The sequence below is a fragment of the Oenanthe melanoleuca genome, chromosome 15, assembly GCF_029582105.1.
Source record: "Oenanthe melanoleuca isolate GR-GAL-2019-014 chromosome 15, OMel1.0, whole genome shotgun sequence".
Taxonomy (NCBI): Eukaryota; Metazoa; Chordata; class Aves; order Passeriformes; family Muscicapidae; genus Oenanthe; species Oenanthe melanoleuca.
In genome coordinates, this window is record NC_079349.1 from 3,761,436 (window position 1) to 3,778,671 (window position 17,236).

The 17,236-nt window shown below is 54.5% G+C and overlaps 1 protein-coding gene across 9 annotated transcripts; it reads right to left on the bottom strand.

The window, feature by feature from the left end:
* Window positions 1-754: 754 nt before the first annotated feature.
* CMKLR1 (chemerin chemokine-like receptor 1) lies at window positions 755-11,255 on the bottom strand. 9 transcript variants are annotated; one of them, XM_056504540.1, is made up of 3 exons: window positions 10,811-11,255; window positions 4,256-4,346; window positions 755-3,826 (listed from the first exon to the last, which is right to left on the bottom strand). In XM_056504540.1, the coding sequence occupies exon 3, from the start codon at window positions 3,772-3,774 to the stop codon at window positions 2,689-2,691; it is 1,086 nt and encodes a 361-aa protein (XP_056360515.1). In that variant the 5' UTR covers window positions 3,775-3,826; window positions 4,256-4,346; window positions 10,811-11,255; the 3' UTR covers window positions 755-2,688. The 9 variants fall into 9 exon arrangements, with proteins under 9 accessions (XP_056360515.1, XP_056360509.1, XP_056360511.1 ...); XM_056504534.1 differs by having other exon boundaries at window positions 755-3,829; window positions 10,811-11,137; XM_056504536.1 differs by lacking the exon at window positions 10,811-11,255 and adding an exon at window positions 9,268-10,180 and having other exon boundaries at window positions 755-3,829.
* Between the last annotated feature and the right edge of the window lie 5,981 nt (window positions 11,256-17,236).

The following is a 17,236-nucleotide window of genomic DNA, read 5'->3' on the forward strand; positions in this document are numbered from 1 at the left end:
ACCCAAGGAATGCTGACAGGATGAATCCTCAGGAGATTCCAGAGCTGCAGCTCCTGCAGTATTTCAGGAATATCAGAGGAACTGAGGCAATACTGAGCTGCATTTCTTTGCCACTCTGCCAAAAAGGGAAAGAAAAACCTGGCTGAGGAGGCTGAAGTTTTCTGAGGAATGTTTTTTTTTTCGCCCTGCTTCCATTTTATAGACACATAAAAATGTGCATTTTTAATGCTGCCTGGGTGAGCTCTTTGCTGCCTGTCTCAGTGGGGGACACAGCAACAGAAATCACTGATCTTCCTTAATTCAAAGCTAACAGGGTCCAGCAGGGAAAACTCAGTGGATTTTTCCCTTCTCTTCCCCATCCTCATCCCAAACCCTGCCAGGATGAGGAGAACCAGGAACAGGAGCACTGGTGTCTGGATGGAGCACTTGGATCACCCATGGGAGATCTCCCAAAGCCATCCAAGAGGCTCAGATCCCACCTCAGTTCCCCACACCCCCTCCCTCTGCTCCTGAGCTCTTTCCACAATTCCAAATTCCACACCAGGGATCAGGAACACACACAGGGAAGCGACTGCTCAGTGAAAAACTCTGGGATCCTTCCCATCCACACATCGAGGTATTTGTCTGGGAAACAGAGGTTTTATTAAATAAGCAAACAGCTACAAAGATGAACTCAAATATTTGGGAAAACTTGGGATTCCCAAGCTGCCATTACAGTGATGATTTAACCCCAGGGTAAGTACCAAGGCACTGCTTTGCTTTTTTTTTTTTTTTTTTTTTCTTTGTGAAAGCTGTTTGGAGTGATAACAGATGGGCTTGGAAAAAAGCAGACACCAGAATGAGTGAGGATCATCCTGGATCCATCAGGAACATCCCAGCACCAACCTGAGGGGCAGTGGGATGGCATCCAGTCCTTGAGGCTTCATCCCACTGTTCCCAACATCCAGGGCTTCCCCAAACCCCCCAAAGCCCCACAGGCTGCTGGCTCTGGGTACATCCCATTCCCACTGTTCCCTGCACTGATCTTCTCCAAGTTCTGTGTGTCCCTGTCTGTCCATCTGTCCCATCCATCCCATCTGTCCCATCCCACTCCTAATAGGATCCAGGCAGCCTTCCAGCACTGTTAATTAAATACTGGGGAAAATGAGCAAGAGGAGCCTCCTCCCACCAGCAGAGAGGCCCTGCAGCCTCCTCAGGCACTGCAGCTTCCATGGGTACAGATCCAAAGTGTGTTTGGGGGGAAAAATCCCTGTGGATCAGGGCTGGGAGTAGCCCTGGGCTTGGCCATGATGCAGGGATGTGGCAGTGCTCCCTAGGGAAGCATCCCCAGGAGACATGGGCACAATCCAGGTGCTGAGTGTCCCATCACAGCAAGGAGGTGATGCAGATCAAGGTGGGATGGAGAAAACTCCAGATAATCCATCTGAAATCCCGAAATCCAGCTCCCACTGCAGCATCTGCTCTAATCCCAACATTCCTGCTGCTTGGGTACCAGGGTTTTACTTCTACCCGTGCCTGGCACAATCTGCTGCCTGGAAACAACTCCTGGGAGCTGCCTCCCCACTTTATCTCCCATTTTCTGATTTCCAAGGAAAGCTATAAATAAATATCTCAGCTTTTGTGGGCACCTGGGAGCAGACTCTCAACTGCCAGGGTGTCAAAACTTTGCACAAATCTCCTCCTGAGATGTCCCCAGGGCTCTGGGGCCTGCCCAAACCCAGAGATTCCTCTCAGTCCTGGGAGTGACACATAAATGAGGGTGACACTGGGGTCAGGGTGAAGGAGCTCCAAAATTAACTGGCTGTGAAATTGGATGAGGGTGGTGGCTCAGCCCATCCTTCCCTGCAGAGATTCATTTGTGGGAGCAGAGCATCCCACGAGATTCCCAGAGTTTCCCAAGGTGGGAGAGACAAAACCATCCCATAGCACTGACTGGTCCCAGCAGGGAGCAGCTGGCAGCAGAGCCAGGCCCCCCTGGATGCAGGAGGAGACAGCAGGTCCTCCCCAGGAGCTGCTCCTGGTCCCAAACATCCACTTCTCTGCAGGATGTACCGTGTGGAATGTGCCCATCAAAATGAGGCTTAAAAAAACATTTCAAGTTGACCTTTCCCTCTTTCTTCTCCCAGTTTTCCATGCTGGTGGCCCTGTGCATGAGCCCAGTCTTCACACTGGAAGGTGACTTTAGGTTTGGAGCACTTAGAAGGCATTTGAGACTTGCCAGTTCTCTGAGGTGGGATATTCCAGCCCCTCATAAGGACACTTCCCAAAAAAGTCACAAACGCCTTGTTCCAGTACCAAAATACTTCAGGAATTTACCATGAGGAGCCACACAGAGCCATGGGACAGAGGAGTGTCACCAATTTGGCCATGGCAGGAGTCACCCATGGCAGGGGAGATGCCCTCCTGATATCCTGCACCCCACCAGGGTGAAACACCTGGAAAGCCCTTCCCAGGCCAGGCAATGCAGAGGTTGGATGGGAACGCCCCAAAATGTTTTCTTAGTTTGGCACAAGGATTTTTGCAATCCCACACAAGATCAAAGCTTGTGTCCTCTCCATACCTCAGGGAGCTCCATCCCCTGCAGCAACACCAGTCAAAAATGGGCTGCAGGACACTGCTGGACAATGCTTGACCACCAGGGCCACCACAGAGGTGTCACTGTCACTCTGTCCCTCCTGCAGGCCGAGCTTACACCACTGTTGTCTCTTTCTCAGTCATGGAGGAGATCTTGGAGAAGCTCCTGTGCACGATGCTGGAGTGCCCTGTCTCCTCGCTGAGGGCGTTCACCAGCCTGGAAAGGAGCGTCACCTTGAACTTCTTGAAGTCCTGGCCCATGAAGACGTAGAGCACGGGGTTCATGCAGCTGTTGGAGGCCGCCAGGGCCGTGGTGAGCGGGATGAAGATCTCGAACACCGACCAGGGCACGGCGTCGGGCACCGTCTCCAGCAGGTTCAGCAGGTGGTAGGGGCTCCAGCAGAGGAAGAAGGTGACGATGATGGTGACGATGATCCTGAAGGGCTTCTTGGACTTGGCCAGGCGGTTGCGGCGCAGGTTGAGGACGATGGCGACGTAGCAGAAGGTGATGACGGTGATGGGCAGGATGTAGCCGGCCAGGAACCTGGTGACGGTCACCGTGCGGTGCCTGGCCAGCGCCAGCCCGTGGTGGGACCTGTTCCTGGAGAGGGAGAAGTTGCTGAAGCAGATGACGGAGCCGCGGCTCGGCGCCGTGTCCCGGAAGACCAGCGAGGGGCAGCTCATGACGACGCCCAGGCCCCAGATGAGCGCGCACACCCCGTAGGCCAGGCTGGGCGAGCGGTGGTTCTGCGACCACACCGGGAACACCACGGACACGTAGCGGTCGAAGCTGATGGTGGTGAGCAGCAGCACGCTGGTGTACATGTTGAGGATGAGCAGGAAGGAGTTGAGCTTGCACATGGCCGTCCCGAAGATCCAGTGGTAGCTCATGGCCGTGTAGGCGATGTTGATGGGCAGGAAGATGTTGAAGAGGAAGTCGGCCACGGCCAGGTTGAGGAACCAGACGGCGTTGACCGATTTCTTCATCTTGAGGGTGATGATGGCGATGACCAGGCCGTTGCCCAGGATGCCCAGCACGCAGGAGACGCTGTAGATGATGACAGACAGGATCCTGGTGATGTCCTTGGGGTCGCGGGCCGGCTCTGCCCGCGCGCCGCCCGTCTCCTCGTAGCTGTAGTCGGGGTAGTCGCTGTAGTTGTTGAGGCCGTCCAGGTAATCAGACAGGTTGGGGAGAGCCATGGTCTGTGTGAGCAACCCCAGGGATTTGGGGCCTGCAGCCTGTGGTTTGTCCCTGCTGAGCACACACTTGTGTTAATCACAGCGAGGAGAGCAGGGGGACAATGGGAGAGAAGGGACAAGCACACAGGAATGGGGGATCCCATGAGAACCCCACTGGTCCCCAACAAGATGCTCCCACAGCTCCTCCCTGATTCCCACCCCCATCCATGAGACATCAGGACGTGATTCAGTCCCTCAGCTCCACCAGGATGTGGCTGCAGCCTCATCCTGCAGAACAAATGTTGATTACCCGCCTACTTCCAGAGGAAAAACCGGGATAATGCTCATTAACAGCTCATCAACAGCTATGACCTTCCAATCTGCAACATATTACAGCTCCTTTTTTTTTTTTTTTTTTTTTTTTTTTTTTTTGTACTGAATTGGACTGAAAACCCCAAGGGAAGCTCCCCACACACCCCACTGACACCAGGCACGCTCTCACCTCTCTGCTCTCTGTCGGGACTGGGGACAGGTGACAGCTCAGTGTCCCAGAGCACAGCAGCAGCTCCCTCCACACTGGCCTAGGGCATGAGCTGTAACATTAAAACCAGGATCAAAGAAAGGCCACTCACCTCCGGATGTGGGTTTAAGGGAGGAAACCCATTCAGGGTGTGGTAACAATTAACCCTGTGCAGCCTCCCGTGGGGTGGCTGTGCTGGCCTGGGGACCCTCCTCACCTCCAGTCTGGGGAAGGCAGGGTCCTGCCATGATCCCAGCATCTTCTGGGATAACCCAGGACAGAAATCCTATCCTGTACTCTCTGTACAAGCACCCAACACGAGCAGCATCCTCAAAGAACCAATCAATCAGCCAAGGTTATTAATAATTGAATAATAAATAATTCAACGTATAAATGAGGTGCACATTATCTGCATGATTATTTTATATCCTGGATTCCCAAAGGATTATTCTCCTGATTCAATTGGTGCCCTGGATGTTTAAATGTGTTAATTGTGGTAAACCAACAGCACCATTTGCTATTGTCAGACTCTGAGCCTGGATTGAGGAGGTTCAACCTCTCCCCTGTGGGTCAGGGGGGTTAAAACCAAAATCCCACAGTGCCTGATGGAGCAGCACAGAGACACGGGTGTGTCCTCACAGGAGTGATGTGGGGACACCCAAGGACCCTCCCTGTTCCCGAGGAATTTCACCCCAAAGGTCCCCGAGCGTCACCCTCCCGCCAGCCCTGCTTTGAAATTCCCATGCTGTTTGTGTTGGAAGCTATTGTTTCTCCCTGGGCTTTTCCTGCTGTTCCTTCCTGCCATTGCTGCTGCAGAGTCCCCGGCCAGGGGGTGAAATCCCACCCTGTCACCTCCCCCTGGCCGAGCTCCGGGGCACGATAAGCAGCCAGGACAAACGAGAGATGAATTAAAGTCAGTGATCCAGTGGAAGGAACAGAATCAGCAGAACTGACTCTCCCAGCAACGTTCATGTTGATTAATGAGTCGTTGCTTTATGGAACAAGGATTTCAGGTCACTGCCTTCCCAAAGGCAGAGCTCCAGAAAGGTGGGGGAGCCCAGAACCCCATGCCCACCCCACCCCATTGCCTCATATCCCATCCCACTTCATTGCCTCCCATCCCACCACACCCCATTGCATCATATCCCATCCCAACCCATCATATTCCATCCCATCCCATCATCCAGAGAACCCCAAAGCTCCCTGGACTTGCTCCACAACCATCATTTCCACTGTGCTGTCAATCCATGGGGAACCCCCACCCCTCACCACCACAGGGTGACTCTGACCCCACATTCAGCCCCTGCTCCAGCAGGACAGGAGAAATTCCCACTCCCCACTGTCTTAATTTCCATGTTTTTTATGTAAAACGCTCCCTTTATTATCCTTTTTAATTGCTGGGCCTGATGATTTAAAGCTCATTATTTATCTGGATTCTCTGGAAATTTTGCTCTGCCAGGCTGGGCAGAGATTGGTGTCTGTTCCCAGCTGGGATGAGGATGGCAGAAAGCAATGGGAACACCAGGACTCTGCTTCCCTGTGGGGTTTGGCAGAGGATGGGTTTGTTTCCAGGGCTCATGAGGAGCAAACCCAAACTCCACAGGAGCAGCAGGCAGCTGCCAATCCCACCATGAACATTCCAGATGGGCAGGATGGGCACCAGGAGCCCAGACCTGCTGTAAAATCATCCAGCAAACTCCCACCTGCCTCTCCAAAATTCTCCCAAAAATGGAGAGTCTGCATGAAACCTCCTCATTTCTCACAGTGAAACAACTCCAAAGTCTGGGAGGAAAAAAAAAAAAAAAAAAAAAAAAAAAAGGAAGCCACATAATACTAAGAGTGTTTCACTGCTCCTCTCCGGGCTGAAAATTCCCTGCCCGAGCCAAAACCACTGTTCTCCCTTCAATCTATTCATCTTTGTCCTCCTACCTCAACAAAAACGAGCAGAGGATTTACCCAAAATAGCCTTTTCTCCGTCACTGCCGCAGCTGTGTTTGTCTTGGTACCCAGGGAAGGCCGGGTGAGATTCCCGACGGGCGCACCGGCAGCATCCCGGCACATACCGGGGGAGGATGAGGTCAGGGATGTTGTTCTTGGGAAGGCAACAGGAAACCGGGAGAACAGCAGAAAATGTTCAAATCCAGCTTTTCTGGGCGAAAAAAAACTCTGCCCTGGCCAAGGCAGACGGGCGGGGGACGGATGTGAGCGGGGAAACGCGGCGGGACGCGGGGACACGGGGAGGGCAGGGGATGCTCGGGCCCCTGGCAGCGGATCCCGGCGGGCAGGGCGGTGCCAGAGCCAGATCCAGGAGTTTATGGGGATGGGCAGGCTGCCAGCACCGCCTCCTGCCTGCCCGGAGCCCTCCGGCCAGGCTTTTACTGGAGCCACTGGGACAGGTTGAGGAGAACTGATAGAAGCTAATCAAATCAAATCATATCAAATTCAATTAAATCAAACCAGCAGAGCAGCTTTGGAGAACATCAGATCCTGCCTGGGCTGTCGAAGTGCATCACGCTTTGATCCACATCATGAAATGAATCCGGGCTGGGACCTGCCAGGGCTCACTGGGGAAACCGGGGGAGTGCTTGTCCCCCCTAGAAAACGCTTGTCCCCAACGGGACACCCCGGAGGGGACAAATAAATCCCTCGGGAGCAGCCGGGTCGGTGCCTGCCCTCCTCCCCGGCAGCTGCTCTGCCTTTCTCTCCTCGGATCGCTTCCCTCCCCTCCTTCCACCGGCGGTTTCCGAGCTCCCAGCGCACCCCAAACCCCAACCCGCTTCCTCCGGGCGTGGGAGGCGAGGGCAGCTCCGGCGCAGCTTCCCGGGAGAGAGAGGAATTGCCGGCAGATGTTCGGAGCTCAGCTTTGGGAAGGGCTCGGGGTATAAAACGGGATCTCCACGTCCCTCTGGAGCTGCTGGCATCAGACCCCACCGAGCCCCGCCACAGTCCTGGAGGGCAGGGCTGTCCCTGGGGACATGTGGCAGGTGCTGGTCCCAGTTTTGTGGGGGTTCATAGCTCTGGCTGAGCTTGAGACACACCCTGCAGGCTGGATCCCGAGCATCCCTGAGAATTCCATGCCCTAGGAAAGGAGGATGCAAACCCCACCCCAAGCTGGCACCCGAGGCCACCCCATTTATCCCTCTGGCACCCAGCCCAGGGTCACACAGGAGGGACATCCCTGCAGGGATCCAGCTCCCAGGAATCTCAGAGGGCAGGGAACCAAATGGGAAAGCAGCTCTGGGTACCCAGCTCCAATTCCCCTTTATTTTAGCAGGTGATTGCCATGGCAACAGATGCCACAGGGATGGTGCTGCTCAGCATCCCACTCCCCACTGGACACCCGGGATGAAGCCATTCCTTGGTGTAAATCAACCTCCAGCCCATCAAGAGAGAGTTTAGATCTCCACACCCTGAGCTCCAGCCTCCCCAAAAGCTGCTCCTGGCCGTGATTCCAGCCCTGCCAGCATCCCTGACCCCTCTGTCCCACTCCAGCAGGCTGGGAAGGGGACAGGGATGTGGGATGCCATGGGAGCAGCAGGCTGAGAATGAGCTCCTGCCAGCGAGGATCCGGGCTGGAAGTTCTCCCAAAACTCCTCCACCAGCTGGAGACCCCCCAGGGAAAAGGGAGGAGGCTCAGCCACAGGGGAAACTGAGGCACAGGGACAGTGGGAAGCTGAATCCCTACCTGCATCCACTCAGACACATCCCAGTTCTCCATCACGGATCCGGGACCCCCCCTCCTGCAGCCTCCAGCATCCCCAGCCTCTCCCTGCATCCCGGCTGAGGCTGCTGTGAACAGCACAGGGAACAGGGAATAGCTGGAAAAAGCAGCCTTAAAAAAGCTGCTGTGCCCAGGGTGGGACAGAAAAACATGAGTCAGTGTTTATCTGGGCAGAGCCGGCCGGGCTGAGCGGGACGGGTCGGGATAGGATGGGATGGATCCCACGGATCCTCCTGGCCACAGTGTGGGGTCACCCCAGAGGAGAAAACACCCCAATCCCGTCAGAAATGGGGTTTAACCTCAAAATTTGGGCATGAAAAGCCCCTCCCAGGGTGAAACTCTGGCAGAGGAACCCAGCCTTCCCTGGCAATAAGTGTTGAAAGAGCCACCCTGTTCGTAAAATTCCTTTTGCTCCATCCGTTCTGCTCTTGGGAAGGTGAGAGGATTAAAGAGGAAAATTTTGGGCGTTTGCACCTACACAGGCAAAGGTTTCCTTTAAAAAGGGCAGTTTGTACTTCTGAGCTGCTTAAAATGACTCGGCTTCCAAGATAATAAAAGTTCTTTCATCTCCTCTGCTCTCCTCTTTTCTAATAACCCAAGGTTTTCTCCTGGCACTTCTCAGGCAATAAAAAGATGAAAAAACTCCCTTTTTCAGAGCATCCTCCCTGCTACACCCCAGCAGTCCAGTGATGCTGTCTCTAACCATGGCCTGGGCTTTGTCAGGGCTCCTTGGGGACATCACTCTGGATTTGGGGTGCACAAAGGGAAAGAAACCCAAGAAAAACAGAAATAGGGCTGCAGGAGGGACGTGACCCTGCAGGGGATGTGACAAGGCTGGGGACAGCACAATCAGCCCCCCCTCGAGTGAGGAAGTCACCCCGGATCCATGGGAGCATCCTCCCAGCTGTGCTTTGTGTCCCCAGCTGAATGCTGATCAGCACAGCAAAGAAAAGCCACCCTGTTCTCCCTGTCCCCAGCGAGGGGACACTGCCACACTGTCAGGACATCAACCCCCCCAAATTCACTGCCAGCTCCTCTCCCTTCCGAGCTGTTTTCCCACCCCACAGGCTGCAAAGCTCACATTCAAAGGAGGTTGGGGTTTTAAGGAATATTTGGGGGTTTGGGGTGAAGCACAGCGGGGACCCCAGAGGTCCCAAACCCTCTGCATAACAACAGGGGAGGAAAAAAACCTCAGCACCAGCAAACCCTTCCTCCCAAACCCCTATTAAAAATAAAAATTAACAAATATATATAAACCCAGAGAGGTGTTTACCTGAACTGGATAAATCCCCAAGGAATTTTCAGCATTTAGAAGCTGGGTTAGACATCTCTGCTTCTCCTACAACCCCGTTAGGGCTGGCATGGGAACGACCCTGGGCTTGTGGCTTTGGCATCCAGCTGGAGCTGACACGGATATTGCCGAGGTTTCTCATCCCAAGGAGGTGCACATGGGATGGGAGGATGAGGAAAATAAATGCAGCCCGTGGAATAAACCAGCTGCTGGCCTCAGCAGAGCTGGAAGGGGAAGGGGGAAGCTCTGGGGGAGGATGTTGAATCTGCAGAAGGGGATGTGGCAGTGGTGACATGCCCCGTCCACTCCGGCTCTTGTGCTGCCCACAGTGGTTGGGGAATCTCCTGGGAGCCTTTGGGAAGCATTTGGGGATCCCTCACTGTGAACACAGCCAAAAGGTCCTCTCAGGCTCCTCCACCCTCCCTCCCTGTTCCCCCAAATCCATGCCCTGCTCCTAGGATGCTCCTGGCCTCACACACTGGAGAGGGACAACCCAAAACCATTCCTGGGGTGCAGGAAAGAAGAGAAGCTGCTCATCATCTCCTGCCCATTCCCAGCTGTTCATCCAGCAGTGCATTCATTCCCAGCGAGGAAATCAGCCTGTCCTGGTTTGTACTGGGATCCCCAAGAGAGGATAACCAGCCAAGGGCCACCCTGACCCTGCCCTGTGCCTGCCAGGAGCTGGAAATTGCCAGTGGCATCCACGGTGCAGCCGGTGATCCGGCACGAGCTGAGCCTGGATGGACACAAATCCCTGGACACAAATCCCTCCCAGGATAGCTCGTCCAGAGGGAGATGCAAAACACCTGGAGCAAAAGCTGCACCACGCTGTGACAGAGCATCAGTTTCCACCAGAGTCCCCACCTGCTCTCCTTCATCAGGATCCGTGAGTTTTCCAGCTCTCGGCTTCAGTCACAAGAGACAAACCCGAGCTCTGTCAGAGCTGGGAAACCACCCCAAGTGTGACCAGGGGACGGGGGCTGATGGCAGCAGGGAGTGATGGCAGGTGGGAGGGAGCTCACGGCCACCATGTCCCGTCAGGTGGGGACATTGACCCCGTCCCATGCGGACGAGCTCCCGTGAGAGCCGAAAAAGAGGAATCGGAGGCACTGCCAGCTTTGCACAACTCGGTGTCGCAACACCCCTGAGCTGAATCAGGGCTGGAAAAGTGCTGATGTGCCGGCTTGTGGGGCTGCTGAGGGGAAAGGAGAAGCCCCAAAAAGCCCTGAAGTGTGAACCGGGCAGGAATGAGACAATCCCCCCGTGGAACCGGGCAGGGGGTGATTCGTGACCGGCTCCCTGGTGTCCCTCTCTCCCAGGGGATCCCGGGATAGGGTGGGAGCTCCGGGATATCCCACACTTGTGGCACATCCCCAGCAGGGTGACACGCAGCCCAAAATTATAAAAACCATGAGAATCACGGAGCCGGCTGGGGAGTGGCACGGGCTGGATCTGTCCCATCTGCTCCCACAGTGACACCTCCCAGCGCTCCCAGTATCCCGCAGCAAGTGACTTTTCCCAGTACCTCGTGCGGTGCCAGCGCTGTCCCGCTGCTCCGTGCTGGGCAGGACGAGCTCGGCGTGCCCCGGGTGCCAGCGGGATCCCATTCCCAGGCGGATCCCGGCGCGGGTTTTAAAGGAGCGGGGAGGGAGTCGCATCCATCACCAAGGTTTTCTTGGCAGCGCGATGCTCGGCGAGCAACAGCTGGGAGAGGGTGTGACTCCGGGAGCTGGGAACGCTGGCCTGGATCGCAACCCAGCGTGAGGAAGCAACAAGCTGCTTCCCAAAGGGGCCTCCTTTCCTGTGCCGCCCCCCGGGCCCGAGCGCCCCGTCCCACGGAGGGATAACGGAGCACAGAGCGCTCGGCAGGGATGCTGCTCCCGAGGGCAGGCAGGTGGCTGCCAGCCCCCCTCGCTGTGCTGTCCCCACCCTGGGTCAACCGCTGTCCTCTGCTCCCCCCCGCCGCCCCCAACTCCTTCCAAGACGTTGAGTCACTTCCCTTCAGGCAAATCTGGCTCCCAAACGCCGCTCCTGCTGCTCAGGGGCTGCTTTTCCCCCATGGATTTCATTAGCACCAGGATGCTGCAGCTGCTTCCAGCCCGCAGTGGTTCTGTGGTGGCAGCTCTGTCACCCCCAGTGCCTCCAACACCTGCAAGAAAACTCATTTGGGGGCTGGGAGAGGCTCCAGGGCTCCCCAAGGAGGAGGGATGGAGTCCAGGGGGACAAACAAGAGGTTTTTGGGGGAGCGCCCCCATTTTGGGAGCGCTGAGCAGCACAGTCCCCACCCACACGGAGCAGGAGGTTTGGATAACCCCAGGCTTGATGTGGCACCGGGAAAATTCCTTCCCTCCCCACGCAGCTCCCGCGCTCCCAAGCCTCACCCATCCCCGGCCCAGCATCCATTCCAGCGGGATGAGAGCCAGTGCAGGGCTTGGGAGCAAAGGCAGCACAAGGAAACACAAGAAAATTTGGCAGTGATGCCCCCTCACCCTCCTCCAGCCTGGAAAAGGAGCAGGATTTACCCCTCTAGGACACCAGCTCAAGCAACACTGCCCTGGGTTTGCCATTCCAACCCTCTCCAGCAGAAAGGAAGTTAATCTACCACAAGAGATTAATTAAGGCTAATTAGTTACCCTCAGGAATAAAGACAGGGCAAAAACCATCCTGGATCCAGCCAGCAAGGGAGAAAACCAACAACAAACTGATGGGATTTAATTTTGTGTGCCTGGAGTCAGGTGGTGCCACCAAAGGATGCTCAGCCCAGGCAGCTCTGGGTGGCACCAGCTGGGACCTGAGGGCTCCCCAAAATCACCTCAGGGCCTGGTGAGGCTGGGAATGCCTGGCCATGGATGCTCCTGCACGGGACATCGAGCAATGACCGAAATCCCGCAGCTCCGAGGGACCCAGAGCCGAGACCCGGCACAATCCCAGTGTTCCCAGTAAGGCCGAGCTCTGCATCCCCACAGAACCAGCCCATCCCCTGGCACTGCCCCCTTTCCCAGGCAGGATGCCGGATCCTGCTCTCACGCTGTGTTTAGCAAGATGAAGGGAAAACGCGCTGACTTGGGAGATGATTTCCCATCCCGAGCGTTTGTGGGTTGGGGTTTCCCTCCGGGGCACTCAGCAAAGCCCTGCGGGCAGCAGCGCCTGCGGAAGGACAAATCCCCGTTCCCAGGGCTGGTGATGGAGCAGGATCCGCGCAGGACCAGGATCCGCGCAGGACCAGGATCCGTGCAGGACCAGGATCCGCGCAGGACCAGGATCCGCGCAGGACCAGGATCCCTGCAGGAGCAGGATCCCTGCAGGAGCAGGATCCCTGCAGGAGCAGCCGCCGGGAGCAGCAATTCCAGGCGCAGCCTTTGGCAGTTGTCGTGTCCTTGGCAAGCTCCGAGTGCCACCCACACCGAGCAAAGCAATTAGAGCTCGGAATTGATTTGGGCTGATTAAACGCCCTGGAGCAACTCCCCGCCGAGCCGGGATGGGCGGACGGGGTCGGGATGGAGCCGGGATGGGGTCGGGATGCGCGGATGGAATTGGGATGCGCGGATGGGACCCGGCAGTTCCGACCCCTCCGGTTTTTGCCCTTCTTCCCTCCCACACAGGCTCTGGGAACCCGCCTGACTCATCCCCAAACAGATGTCGCAGTCAATGGGGAAGAAATTGGAGGAAGTTTTCCCTCTCCCGGGGGCGCTTTCTCCGGCATTTTCCCTCGCCCTGGGCAGAGCCGTGGGGATAAATGGGAATGGCTGGAAAAGGAGCTAGGCTCAGCTATGAGAACAAGACAGGAAACTCCCACTGCACATCCCAGCTCCAAATCCCGGGTTTTAGAGCTGGGTTGATGCCCATGGATAACTCTGCCCTGCCTTTCCCACACGGAGCTCATCCCTGGCTCCACACCCGCTGTGGTCCCGAACTCCGGATCCTGTCACTGCCTCCTGATCCAAGTGCAAACTCCCTGCACAAATAAAGAAGCCACAGACAGGATGTTCAAGAGACGGCTCCTGTTCCCTTTTTTCGCTGATTTGATACAGCTATGGAAAAAACCCAGTCCCAAACTTGTGCAACTCAAGCTTATAAATAGCCCCAGAAACACAGCGGGGCTGGGATGGGGTGGCCAAACCTCGCTGTGCTCCTGAGGCTGGCACCACATCCTGCTGCATCCCACACCTGTGATGGGCAGCTCCACATGGTTCAGCCCTCAAACAGCCTCCCAGAGCTTCTGTTTGCCTCCATTCTCCATCATTTCCCCCGTTTTTCCCTGTGCTTCCCCCAGGGGCTGGATCTGAGTGATGCACACCCGCAGGCCAGGGAACAATTCCGAGTTCTCGGCTCCCAGACCCCACCCTCGGCAGAGGAGGATTGATGGGAACATTCCCAGGGCACAGCTGGGCCCTGTGCCATGGATTTCCCCATCCATGGCACCACCCACCCCCTCCCATCCCCATCCTGCAGCGACAGCTCCCTCAGGAGTGATGGAAGTGCCACATCCAGAGATTTATCCACGATTTCCAATTCCTGCTGGAGCTGTCAAAGGCCACTGACAGCTCCTGGAGCAGGGATGAGGAATTGCCAGGCACAGACACTTTGTTCTTGCCTTGGAGCCCCTCAGCAGTGACAGACAGGATGTCACCTGCCCAGGGTTTTATGAGCAGGGGTGGCATCAAATCCTGCAAAGGCTGGGCTTGAAAAAACCTTAAACTCATCCCATTCCATTACCTGCCATGGACAGAGACACCTTCCACAGACCAGGCTGCTCCAAGCCCTGTCCAACCTTGGAATAAGAAATTCCATGAATAAAATGCCTACAGGGCTCCAGGTTTGGATGCTGTGCATCCCACTGGAAAAAGGGAAATGCTGACAGGTTTCAATTCCTTCTGCTGGAACTGCTGGAGCTGAATTCAGGCTGATCTTTCACCCTGAACTCCTTCAGCATCATCCTAAAATCCTCTGGATGTGCTTTTCCTGCTGCTGGAAGTGAAGATACCAAACAAGGATAGAGGAGAGTATTCCTGAAATCTCCCAGCAAAAATCAGTGAGATCTGGCAGATAAAACCCCTCAGGAAACTCCCAATTCTTTAAAGCACCAGCTGGATTTGTCTTAATAACAAAGACTTAGTAACAACAGGTTCTTTCAAATTCCCACCCATAAGGAAAATCAGCCTTATTTATGATTTTTTAATTAATAACCCCAGTTTTCCTTGCAGTCAACATCTGGGAACTCACCATTCCATGGAGCAGAGCTTTGCAGGGATGCAAATTCTTGAAGCTGACTTTGCCAATGGTCCCATCACTGGGATGGGCAGAGGGACTGCCCAGCTCTGGGCTGGGAAGCAGCTCCTGCCAGCTCTGAGCAATCCATGCCTTTTTTTGGGGTTTTTTTGGCTGGGGGGGGTGGCCTTGGTGCAGGTTCCTGGGCTCCAATTGCCCTGGAATTTGTAAAAATAACAGCAAAATATATTTTATTGCTGAGCCCCTGCCAGGCTGGGATTATTTCTGGAATGAGGGAGTTGCTCAGTGGTGCCAGGGAGGTGTGGGGGTACCTGTGCCCTCACTGGGATCCCCCACAGCATCTTCCTTGATCCCAATATCCAGAGCTCAGCCCCATGCTGGGTACAGCCCTTTCCCACACAGCAGCCCAGCCCCAAAACCCAGCTGTTATTCAAGAATTCTTTAAATAGAACAGAAATGTAGGGATCTATCCAGAGGGTGCTGCTGATGGAAGCCAGATCCAGATTTTACCTTGGAAAGCAAAACCAGCCGAGCCCAAAGGGAGGGAAAGCTGCACCATGGATCCACAGGAACATTTGTGTCACATTTTATGGGATTAATGCTCCAGGCTGGATGGAAAGGCTTTTACCTAAGGATTCAATTAAGGTTCCTCACAGCCTGATTTAACCTGGGATTAGGGATCCATAAAACTGCACAGCAGGGAGAGGCAGGAGAATTCCTGCCCATGAGGGATTTGGGAAAAGCTGGGAGTGGGGCAGGATGGGCACAAGCAGCCAGATCCCAGCACTCCCAGAGCACCAGCATGAATTTTTAATTCCAGTGAGGAATAATAACCTCAGCTTTGTTCAGGAGTGCAGCTCACCTGTGGGTGGGATCCTGGGATGTGCCAGGGCTGGATCAGGATCCACCCCATGGCCTGGGCTGGCACACAGCACATTCCTCATGGCCAGCTGGGGTCACTGGAGTTTATCCAGGAGTGATGGATGCAGCAGTTCCCAACCACACTGGTGACACCATGGGGACATTTCAGCTCCCAGTTCCTGCTGGAAGGAGCCCAGCATTCCTCTCATCCAGCCCCACTCTCTCCATGTAAGAGCCCAACAGCTCTGACTTTACAGAAGGAAAACTCCCCATTCATTTTCCCTCCAAGAGGGGTTGTTATCCTTTGGAAAATCTCAATCCTGCCTGGACACGTAAAATCTCCATAAATTCCAGAGGTGATTCATGGCTCCCATCTGGGACTGGCACAGCCCCTCACTCCTGCCACTTTTGTGCCTGTTTAAAGCTGTGCTACAATTAATGCTCACCCACAGAGGCACCTGCCAGGTGGGAAATCTCCAGGTTTATTGTCAGAGATTAATTTATGATAAATGACAGAGTGGGAAAATCCCTGGCATGGGTAAGGATGGAGCCTCCAGCAGGGATTGGCAGCTCCAGCATTTCCCATTTTCCTCCAATCCTTGCTCCATGCAAAACGTGTAACATTAATGAATTTTCCTGATTTTTATTCCCTAAACAGTGCAGAAGGAATCTCTGTTATCCATGGCCTGCAGTGGATGCAGAAAGTCCCCAGCACTGCTCCTGGCTGATGGAGAATGGAGCTCACATCCAGCTGCTCCCAGAAGGATCCAGACTTTGGAAATACCTTAGAAATCAATAGGGTAAATCAAAAATTCAGGCAGGACTTCATACAACTCACCCACTCTCCCTTAAGATTTTTTTGGAGGAAAACAGGTTGGGAAAAGGGAATTTGGGATACCTTGGCTGGATGTGGCTTCCCCAGCACATCTAGCTGGGAAGAGGATATCCAAGGAATTAATTCTGAGTGGAGATCATTGGAATGTCAGGAGACCTCAGCTTCATCCTTGGCCCTCAAATTAATTCTGGCCACAGAATTCCAAAGCCAGCAGAAGCTGCCTTCAAGGAGCCATAATTCCCAAGGGAAAGCTAAAGCTTTTCCCTGGATATCCCACCTGGAATGTTGTCACCCTCACCCTGTTATCTTCCCATCCTGGAAAATCCCTGGCACAGCTGGTGAGGAGCTCCTGCAAAAGAATTTCCCTGTGGAAAACTGGGAGCTGATGGGATTTAGGAAAAGAGGAATGAGAGGCTGGATGGAAGCAGACCCAATTAGTGGATGGGTCAATTAAGAGAGGGGATGGGATACTGGAGATCCCAAATCCCTGAGCACAGCACAGCATCCCAGGAGCTTGGAGGACTCCACGTGCTCATCTCCCATCGTTGCTCCTGGAAAATTCCACCATGAAGGATTTAAACGAGTCATTTATCAATTAAATGTGGGCTCTGGCAAATTAAAATCTGTCGTCTTGTTTAATTAATAGTCTAGCTTTATATTTGACAAATTAGGGAGCCTCTTGATGAGCTAATTTGTTAATTAATGGAAGCCTGGAGGCTCTTCCATCCTTGAATCCAAAGTGCAGCTCCTCCTTCAGGACCCCTGGGCTCAGACTGGGAACAGCCCTGGCAGTGGATTTGCCATGGGAGAGCCCTTGGCATGGCTCCTGGCATTCCTGGGATTTATGGCACTGGTGCATTCCCCTTCTCTTTCCTTTGGGAAAATTGATGTCCCTCACCAAGAAAAAGTGTGAGATCCTGAGGCTGAGCTGCTGCCAAATGGAGCCCAGAGCTGCTCCAGGATGGAAAGAGGGAAAGAAATTGATAAAAAATAGGAATCTGTATTGGGAATCAGAGCTGTGGGTGG

Excerpts from the sequence above, each read along its gene's own strand:
- CMKLR1 (XM_056504540.1), bottom strand. The coding sequence starts at position 3,774 with ATGGCTCTCCCCAACCTGTCTGATTACCTGGACGGCCTCAACAACTAC.